Source organism: Alosa pseudoharengus, unplaced genomic scaffold, assembly GCF_046254945.1.
Source record: "Alosa pseudoharengus isolate Yale_2024_CS ecotype anadromous, Long Island Sound unplaced genomic scaffold, YU_APseudo_1.1 YU_APseudo_1.1_scf_12, whole genome shotgun sequence".
In the NCBI taxonomy this organism is placed as follows: Eukaryota; Metazoa; Chordata; class Actinopteri; order Clupeiformes; family Clupeidae; genus Alosa; species Alosa pseudoharengus.
Window position 1 is genome coordinate 27,667,123 of NW_027468587.1, and position 10,765 is coordinate 27,677,887.

Sequence of the window (10,765 nt, forward strand, 5' to 3'; positions counted from 1 at the left end):
ATGATGACATCAAGGTGAGTTTTGTGTACAAATGTTACTGTAAATGCAGAATGTTTTACTGATAATTATGTAAACATGTTTACTAATGTGACAACAGACATGTTTACTAACGTGACAACAGACATGTTTACTAATGTGACAACAGACATGTTTACTAACGTGACAACAGACATGTTTACTAACTTGACGTCAAGTCAACTTTATTTCTATAGCACATTTTACTGTATGTACAGACGTGTTTACTAGAATAGTTACAGACATGTTAACTAAGGTGATTACAAAAATTTTTACTAGAAAATTACATACATTTTACTAGAATAATTACAGACATGTTTACTAATGTATTTGCAGACATGAACAAAATATATTTATTGTAAAAAGTAATCAGAAATCATTCTAAATGATAATAAGAAATGTAGTCCAAAAATATACCAGAAAGTAGTTTGATGTCGAAAGATAATAAAAAAGAGAAGACAAAACAACCAACAGACGACCCAGAGAGAGAGAGAGAAAGAGAGAGGGGCGTGTAGATGTGGTATAAGTGTTAACTGATATGTCTGGTGTGTGTGTGTGTGTGTGTGTGTCAGAGCCAGTGTGAAAGTCAGCAGGACCTTACAGAGTGTGTGTTCCAGGACCCCTCAGTGTGTTCCACCCCTACTAAGAACCGCGAAAATCATGGTACACACACACACACACACAATCATACACACTCATACACTTACACACACACACTCATACACACACACACACACACACTCATACACTCACACACTCACACACACTTATACACTCATACACAGTCATACACTCACACACACTTATACACTCACACACTAGGGTTGTGCCAATGGACGATATCATCGTCCATCGTGATGGTTGACAGGCATCACGATGGGAAGCAACCATCGTGATGCCACGCCCCCACATGCCAGTCACTAATTCCTGCTGTAACAGGCTAAAACATAAAAAAACCTTTCCCTGGAAATGAAATTGAGGCTACTTTAAAGGCTGTCAGCCAAACAGTTATCACGTATTAGTCTACCGTTTTGTAAAATAAAAGACTTTAGTCTACCGTGTTATTCAAATAATTCCTGATTGTGACGTGAATGTGTAGGCCTAATTGTCTTTTTGTAGCCTACATGTCTCGCAGGCCTATAGCCTACATTGGACGTAAAATATGTAGCCTAATGTTTTAGCAGAAAATAGTCCTATAGAATTATTATTGTTTGGCTACGACTAGGAGATTCTAGCGCTGAAATATTTTTGCGAGGCTACAGCGAGCGCCAAATGCGTCCTTCTCCTCTTGTGTTAATGTAAACCATTTCTTTCGTTAATTATAGGATCAGAAGGTAGCCTATCCGTCTTTCACTGTAAGGCTTGTATTTCGTGCATTTAGCAAAAGTCCCAGACAGCAGCGGAGTGGTAATCGGGATTCGTTATTTGTAAACGTTTTTTAACTTCTCCCTCCTATAGCCTGGACTGCGCAATCGCAGCCCTTTACTTTCACTTCCCGCCGCCCTCATAGTCAGCATAGACGGTAGCCTGATAACGTGGGATGCTGACCACGATAGTAGTCTTAAGTAGCTTTTTTGCTAGGCCCAGCGAAGGCTGGCAATGTGTAATATTCCGCTGGTTGGTGCACACTGCACACGCAAGTGTTCAGATTGATTGATCCGTCTTTCATGACGATTTTCTTGGAGCAGATCTTCCACACAACTTCGGTAGCCTGGGCCTGGTCAGTAGGCCTATGTCTCTCTTAGCTGTCCACTTTCATCAGGTCGTATAGCCTATATAATAATATAATACATTTTTTTATGTAGAAAATTATAAATGTATTTCTGTACAGACATATGGTAATTAATTAGTGTTTACACTACCCCCCCACGATATCATCGTCCATCACGATGTTTTACTGTACACATCGTCAAATGCCAATTTAGGGGACATCGCCCAACCCTATCACACACTCATACACTCACACACACTCACACACACACACACACACACTTATGCACTCACACACACTCATACACTTATACACTCACACACACTCACAAACACTCACACACACTCACACTTTCTCGTGCACACACAATCTCTCTCTCTCTCATACACACACTCACAAACACACTCACACACACACTCACACACACACACACACACACACACACACACACACACACACACACACACACACACACTGGTGTTGGTTGTGACTGGCCCGTGTTGCAGGTGCTGCCCCGGAGAGCCCGGTGTGGCTGTCCAGTCCATTTAAGGTTCTGCCGGTCCAGCCGCAGCGTTTCCTACAGGCCCTGCTGCCCGTCAGAGAGGAACAGAGAGGCCGAGAGGCTCGACCACTACTGGGACAGGAGGTAACACACACACACACACACACACACACACACACACACACACACACACAGTCATACTCCCATGCACACATACACACACACACACACACACTCAGACAGTCATGCTCGCATACACACACACACACACACACACACACACACACACACACACTCAGACAGTAATGCTCTCACATACACACACACACACACAGTCATGCTCCCATACACACACACACACACACTCAGACAGTCATGCTCACACACACACACACACACACACACACACACACACACACACACACACAGTCATGCTCCCATACACACACACACACACTCTAGACAGTCATGCTCTCACATACACACACACCTCTCCATCTCTCCATCCACATACTCCTTCATGTGATCTCATTTGTGTTAGATGTGTTATGTGTCTGTGTGTGTGTGTGTGTGTGTTTGCATGCCTCTCTCACTTCTAACTCTACCACATCATGACTGCACTCATCACTGAGTGTCTGGATGTGCGTGCATGTGTTTGTGTGTGTTTGTGCCAAAGCTATACTGCTCTGTGAGAGTGGATGTGTGTGAATGTTATAGATTTGTGTACGTGTATTTACCATTGCCCCATTTGAGTGTGGAGAGTGTGTGTGTGTGTGTGTGCTTGATATTGTCATTACTATGTGTGTGTGTGAGAGAGAGAGAGAGGAAGACAGAGCGCGAGCATGTGCTATCCTGCATGTCCTGTGTGTGTGTGTGTGTGTGAGCCGCTGCGTTGTGTGTGTGTTGCAGAGCATGCGCTGGGCTGTGGAGAGCACAACGCTGCCCCCTAGCTGCCAGTGGCCACAGCGCAGTCACAGACTCACTCAGCCACCACAAGCACACACTGCTGTAAGTTACACACACACACACACACACACACACACTTACTCACTCATATACTGACACACTCACGTTTAACACACACTTACTAACTCACACACACACAAAGCAGTGTTTCCCACAGAATTGGATTTCATTTGTGGTGGTAGCTGACTTGGGCAACGGTGGGGAGGGATCGAAAATTATTATTTACAATTAAATTCATAATTAAATTCATAATGTTTTCTATGTAGTTCTATGTAGTAAAATGTAGTAAACTAAAGGTTCGTAGGCCTACTTCTTCTCCTTGGGACAAGCACTTTTGACTCATACATTCAGTGTCAGAGTCAATAAAATGAATAGAGCCCAGCCTAGTCGAAATTGACAAGCAGCTGTAACCAAGCATGCTAAGCTCGACATCCAAACAGTATTCTAACGTTAGTTTAGAGATACGGCTTGATTGCATAAGTTAGTTATTCCACTGTTTATTCCACTGCTTGGTTGAATTTGCCATTGTCCTATGTAATTTAGAACGACCATTAACCGTATGTTATTTGCACACCTATGAAGTAGATCAATTTTTTTGGCCGTATCACACATGTATATTAATTCGCCAAACTCGTTGTGAAGTTTAAATTAACGGTCACGTTGCATCCGAGCTGTAAAATGCAGACGTTCAGAACATGGCAACATTGTAGCATATGACGGAGGTGGCTTTTAGCTAGATGGATGACAGCAGGCTAAGTAAAATAGCGATGTTTCATGAAGTTCATCAGAATATTGGGATACGCCCGCTTGACAACGGGAGAGATAGAACTAACGACTGGCCTTTGGCCGTAGCAACCATCCATTGAGAACTAGCGGCAGTTTGTCCTGCAAGTTGAGAAATTAGTTGATATGTGTCGGAAGAAATTAGTTCTACAAACAAGACAGTTTTAGCGATTAAAACGTTAAAATTGTAACAGGAAATGAACACAACGCAAGTGGCAACAGTGGAATAAGCGGGATAATGGACTCCACAGTGGTCTGTTCACAGAAATGACTATGTTGTGATAAGACCTTAGCAGAGTTAATTTGAATGCAGCTGTTTTTAACAAATTTGTGCAGCATGGTCACGATGCTAAGTGGATTTAATAGCAAATTAGCCAGTCGTCTTTTTATGCAATGTTTCTATGTGCCAATAACAATCCTTCACTGGTTGTTAATGTTTTGTTAAATGTACATGCAGAGCGGGTTCGTTATGAGAGAGCGTAGCGGGGCAAGGAAAGGCTGCGTGCTTGAAAAGCACAGCTCATTGAAAGGATTTGATCTCATTTAATAATACAACATAAAACATTATTGTGTGGCGGCCACTGTTGATTTTATAGCGGCCTGCCACAGCTTAGTCAATGTATGGGAAACACTGCACAGACACAGACTCATTCTCTCTCTCTCTCTCTCTCACACACACACACACACAGACACACACACATGCCTAAAACACACTCACTCACTCTCTCACACACACACACAATACACAACATATGTTCACTCACAAACATACTCACACGTGCACACACATGCTTAAAAAGTAAATAAACACACACACCTAACACACGCTCACAACCACACACGCTTAATACACTCCCCACACACACATACATTCAGACAAACACACACACACCCTTTTTCACTCACATACTCACATGCACACACACATGCCTAACACACACTCTCACACGTACACATACACACGCACTCACTTAGCACACACGTCATGCGCACACATACATATTCATCCACTTAACTGCCACATACACTGACACCCAACACACACATGCACTCACTCACACACACACACACGTACAGTCACTCACCTACTCTCTCACACACCCACACACGCACAGTCACTCACCTACTCAACAAATACACCCTGCTGTAAGATACACTCCACACGCACACAGGGAAAAGCTAGTGTGTGATTGGTCATTCCTCATCAAACTCAGTAACCATGGTAACATCATTGCAGAGCTCCTCCCCCTCTCATCTTCACCTGTGATGTCACAGCTAACTCTCTGATGTCAGAGCTCTCTGACATCACTTCCTTTGCCCTCTCCTCAACCCGTTTTTAGCCAATGGGGTCACTCCGTGTCAAATCAGATAAGGTTGTTGCTGCACCGTCACAGATTTGGTTCAAACCTTGTCTACATCATAAATGGCTCCCAAAACCAAGGCCTGTGAAATATTTCTGTTCAAATCCTGTCTTCATATTATTTTCAGCCCTTGATATTACTCATTATCAGGGAAGTAATGTTTTAGCATTAATATAATGAAGAGTATTATTCATAGCCAGCCCAAACAATGTTCTGAAGAAGTGTAAAAGAGAGTGAAAAAAAAAAGAGTGAAAAATGAAAACATTGGAATTTATCAAAAATATTTTACAGGTCTTATAGTTTTGATATGTAAACATTATGTAGACAAACTTTGAGCAAAATCTGAGACAGTGCGGAAACCATTTTCCTAGAATCTTTCTGGAATGACCCCAATCAGACTGTTAGTTTCAATCTGCCTGTCTGACCATGAACATTCAATGATGTCTCTGTGTGGGTGTGGATGTGGGTATGTGTGCGTGCGTGCGTGCGTGTGTGTGCGTGTGCTTGTGCGTGCGTGTGCGTGTGCATGTGTGTGTGTGTGTACAGGACTCGGATGAGGAGGAGTGCGATGTCCCTGTGAGTCCGGTCCAGGGCGGGGTGCCGTTGGAGATGTATGTTCCAGAAGACTTCGCCAACTTTGACGTGTACAACGCCAGCCTGGAGGGCAGTGTGTGTGTGCGTGGGGAGCGTGGGCGTGCCGGGGTGTGTGAGCGTGAGTGTGTGTGTGTGCGCGGGGAGCGTGCGCGTGAGTGTGTGTGTGTGTCGCGCAGCCCGACGGTGAGCAGCTGCACCAGTGGCTACTTCTCTCACAGCGCCTCCACCGCCACCCTCTCTGACGCCGCCCAATCAGATGCCACGCCAGCCGACGCCAGCCACTCAGACACCACGCTTGCTGATGCCAGCCAATCAGACACCACGCTCGCTGATGCCAGCCAATCAGATGCAACGCTCGCTGATGCCAGCCAATCAGATGCAACGCTCGCTGACACCTGCCAATCAGATGCCACGCTGGATGAAACCAGCCTATCAGAAGCCACGCTTGGTGATGTTGTTCTACCCAACAGCAGCAGCAGCTCGGAGCAGCTCAGCAGAGACTGCTCCCACACCCCTGCTGCAGCCACACTCACACACAAACACTCACACGCACATTCCTCCTCGTCGCTGACCCCTCCTGGCCCCCTCCTCTGTGTTCTCAGCACCAGTCCCGAGTTCTCTGACTTCCAGGGGGCGGGAGAAGGACTGGGGGGGGACACCTGGCCCAAACTCACCTCCCTCGACCCCCCCAAACTGACCAATGTGGACCCCTCCAAACTGACCAATGTGGACCCCCCCACCGAACCCAAACTTGCCAATGGTCAGGGTCCCAGGCCACCCCAAGAGGGATCAGTGGAGCAACTCCCTGATTGGATGGCTCCGGGGGAGGGACCAGTGGAGCAGCTCCCTGATTGGATGGCTCCAGGAGAGCTGGTGTGGGTGGGCGGGCACTGTGGAACTGTGCACTATGTGGGCGGAGTCGAGTTTGCTGCTGGAATCTGGGTGGGAGTGGAGCTGGAGCTAGCTGTTGGTGAGTGGGAGTGTGAGAGTGTGTGTGTGTGTATGCAGGTATCTGGTTGAGTGTGTGTCTGTGTGTGTATCGGTGTCTGTGTGTGTATGTGAGTGTGTATCTGTGCGTCTATGTCTGTCTGTATGTGTGTGTGTAACGATCTGCGAGCAGTGCCCAGCGAGGCATCAGCTAGTTCAACAGTTGAACTACTTAATGAAGATATACATTAAGTACGTAATATACAAGGGCCTTTATGCCTGGACTATAAACTACTATTTATATTTGTGAACACTACGAAGTCACTAAGACATTCATGGGTTTCATCAGGTCCCTTGCCACAGGTGTGTCAAATCAAGCCCCTAGTTTATGAATGCAAACTGCATGGTGCTTGATTTTATACACCTGTGGCAAGGGACCTGATTGAAACCCATGAATATTTCAGCTAGGCTTAAATAAAACGCAATGTCCGGAAATGCAAGCGGTTGGCCCTATCGGCTACCTGAAAAGTTTGAGTGTTTAAACTAACATCGACAGTGGTTTATTAGCCCTAAGTTTGTGTTACCCTAAAAAATCCAGAGTTCTCGCAAGTGCACAATTTAAATTGTCTCTGCGAGACACTCTGGCAATGAATATTGATGCACGTTACTTTTGCCACTTGTATCGCGGGGAGCCAATCACATCGGTGTATCTGATATAGGCGGGCCAAAGGCGAGCTAAACAGATGACAGTCGTACTGTTATCCAATTGCGTCGAAGTCCGGAATCAGTCAGTAAACATTGGTCTGGCCATGAATAATGTAATGGCCCAACTCAAGGGGCGGCACCAAGCGTGCATTTGAAAATCGTATAGTCTTATCCAATTGCGTGCAGTGAGATTTTCAAATGCACGCTTGGTGCCGCCCCTCGAGTTGGGCCATTACATTATTTGTGGCCAGACCCTTAATCTTTCTAGATTACCAGGGTCTGGAATCTCCAGGTGTTAGAGAAGCACCAATGTTCGTCCAGAAACCTTTTAATCACATAGATGTTTCAAAGCCTCCGTAGTCTAGTAGATGTTTTAATGTTACAGCTGTGGCAGCCTCCGCAGTCTTGGTCAGACTCATTTAAATAAAATTAAACTTTCGCCAACTTTGTTTCGCATGCCTCGGCGAATTCGCGCTCATTTTCACCCAATCAGGGCGATTTCGCCTCCATTCAACCTCAATAAGAGCAACAGGAAATTTGCATCAATGGAAACGCACCATAAGTCAGTGTGTGTCTGTGTGTGTGCTGCTGGAATCTGGGTGGGAGTGGAGCTAGAACTTGCTGTCTGGTGTGAGTGTGTGTGTGTGTGTAGCAGGTGTGAGTGTAAATGTGTGTGTGTGTGTGTAGCAGATGTGAGTGTGTGTGTGTCAGTGTGTGTGTGTATTAGTGTGATTCCTGTGTATCAGGGCCTGTATTTACAAAGAATTTGAAGGCTAAAAAAGTAGCTCCTGGCGAATTTAGGAGCAACTCCTAAAAATAATGGGCGTGTCACAGCTTAAAAGAAGTCAGCTTAAAAGGGGGACAGCTTTAAAGAAGTGGGGAGGACTCCTAAGTCACTAAGACCTACAAACAATCCCTGTTCCTATTCACAAACAATCCTAAGACGCTTTTTGTGGAATTTCACGTTGCAATGTTTTGAAATGCACATACGGCTACAGCTCTCAACCACGAGGGAATAATTGTGCTAACTAAGGGATGCAATAACGCCACCAACAACAACCAAAACCATTCATTGTCAACATGTTAACTAAATGTAACGTTTCATTCAATCAAATTAAATTGTTTATCCTATCTACAAACGTAGGCTATGTGTTTTCGTGCAGATTATGTAAAACATGTTGCAAAGATACTGCATCAATCCGTAGTTTATTTCATTATGCAACTAGGCTATTTGCTTTGTCTTACTATTTATTAATTTACTGTAGGCTATTTATTCATCTTCCATCCTTTGCGGTACTTGTGTAGCGCACGCATTCTCACCAGCAAAGACCTGTCACTCGTCATCGTAGGGGAGGTTTTTGGCATCATTCCCGCGTTATGATCATCAGCCAATCAAGGTGGTCACTTCGATCTAGCTCGTCCATGAGTAATGACATCAACCATAGCAACAAAGACTCACTCTTAGTTTAGGAGTTGTCATTTTTCCTTACTAAGAGTAGGTCTTCGAGGCTTTGTGAATAACTTTTAAGAGAAAACTCCTAGCTAAAATCTTTCAGTGCAATTTAGGAGTCTTAGTAGTGTTAAGATAAAATGCTTTGTGAATACGGGCCCAGATCTGTAATGTTATCACCTCCACAGTTCTGTTCTCTGGGCCGAGTCTCCTCTTGACCACTCTCTTCTCTTCCTGTTCCCCCCGCAGGAAAGCACAATGGTACGGTCCAGGGGCGTGTCTACTTCCGCTGTGAGGCGGGACACGGAGTGTTCGTACAGCCCGCCCACCTGAGCCGAGACCCGCCCATATCGCCTACGCAGCCCCCCACACCCCTCCTACTGTAGGATAACACACGCACACACACGCGCGCACACACACACACACACATGAACACACACACGCGCACACACACACAAACACACACACTGCCTACCCCACCGTAATGCTGTTGGGACACCCCACATACACACACCAGACAGGTGAAGGTGGGATAACATCAATCAGAACCTCTGGTCACGAGCACATGATGGCAGTACTGCCTGCAGCACGATCTGGCCTGGTGTGTGTGTGTGTGTGTGTGTGTGCGTTCATCTGTTTCTGTGGAGTTGCAGCATTTCTAAACCATCACCACGAGTCAGGACCAAAGATGCAGCCCTTTAATATGCTCTGCACATAGAGTATAACGTGTATGTGTGTGTGTGTAAGAGGGGGGTATTAGTGCTCAGTGCCATGTGAGTGTGTCTAGGCAAAACACAGCAAATAAATCTGCTCAGCAAATATACCGCTGTGGAAGAGTGTGTGTGTGTGTGTGCGTGTACCCTGTGGGAGTTGTCAAGCCGATTTCACGCACAGAGCCTCTGCTCACAGCCTTATGACCAGGCCACCGTTCCCATGGATGCAGCACACCTGTGACCAGAGCCATTGGACATCACACCTGTGTACAGGTGTACAGTACACTTCTGTTTGTCACCATGGACACCCTTCGGTTGCTATGGAAACCCTAGTGTGCCTGTAGAGAGCCTTCTCTCCTCCATGAACTCCATGGACACGTGTGTGTGTGTGTGTAGCTTGTAGTGGGTGTGCGTCCCTGTGATCAGGGTGGTTAAAGGATGCTCTGTTTATTTGTTTGTTTGTTTTTTGTGTGTGTTTGTTTGTTTATTGATGTTTTCTGCCACTAGTGTGTTGATGAAATGAGTGATCTGTTTGCACCATGCTTCATACTCATGCCAATATCAATGCCCATATGTTTGTTTACCTTATACATTTGGGCAGACTTTTGTTTGTTTGTTTGTTTAACTGGCTTGAGGACCAGAGGGATGGTGGGAAATATGTCTGTGTGTGTGTATCTGTGCGTGCGTGTGTGTGTGTGTGTGTGTGTGTAAAAATGCTGTACCTGGTAATGGAGGAAGACAAACCCAAGACCTTACTGTGGAAAGGAGTACCGTGCTGCTCTCCGGGATGAGGAGGTGTACATACGTGCTGCTCTCCGGGACGAGGAGGTGTACATACGTGTATTTGAACATAGTATTTACAATATTATATTGTACAGAATTGTATTTATACTGCATCTCAAAAATACTGTTTTAAACTGGTACAAAGAGCCTGTAGAATACAGAACGTTTATGACCTAAACTTCAGCCTCTGAGTGCTCTGTCCATCTATCTGGGGGTTGTATGTGTGTGTGTTTGTGTGTGTCCATGAGTATGTCC

The 10,765-nt window shown here is 45.4% G+C and overlaps 1 protein-coding gene across 1 annotated transcript in view; it reads left to right on the forward strand.

Annotated features, from left to right (window-relative positions):
- kif13a (kinesin family member 13A) overlaps positions 1 to 10,430 on the forward strand; it is a 71,882-nt gene extending 61,452 nt beyond the window's left edge. Inside the window, exons 35-40 of the mRNA XM_076280634.1 lie at positions 1 to 14; positions 588 to 678; positions 2,233 to 2,372; positions 3,138 to 3,236; positions 5,885 to 6,902; positions 9,264 to 10,430. The exon at positions 1 to 14 is cut by the window's left edge and continues 37 nt beyond it. Of these exons, the coding sequence (XP_076136749.1) occupies positions 1 to 14; positions 588 to 678; positions 2,233 to 2,372; positions 3,138 to 3,236; positions 5,885 to 6,902; positions 9,264 to 9,400 (1,499 nt within the window). The 3' untranslated portion in view covers positions 9,401 to 10,430. The remainder of the gene's footprint in view (positions 15 to 587; positions 679 to 2,232; positions 2,373 to 3,137; positions 3,237 to 5,884; positions 6,903 to 9,263) is intronic.
- Positions 10,431 to 10,765: the final 335 nt, after the last annotated feature.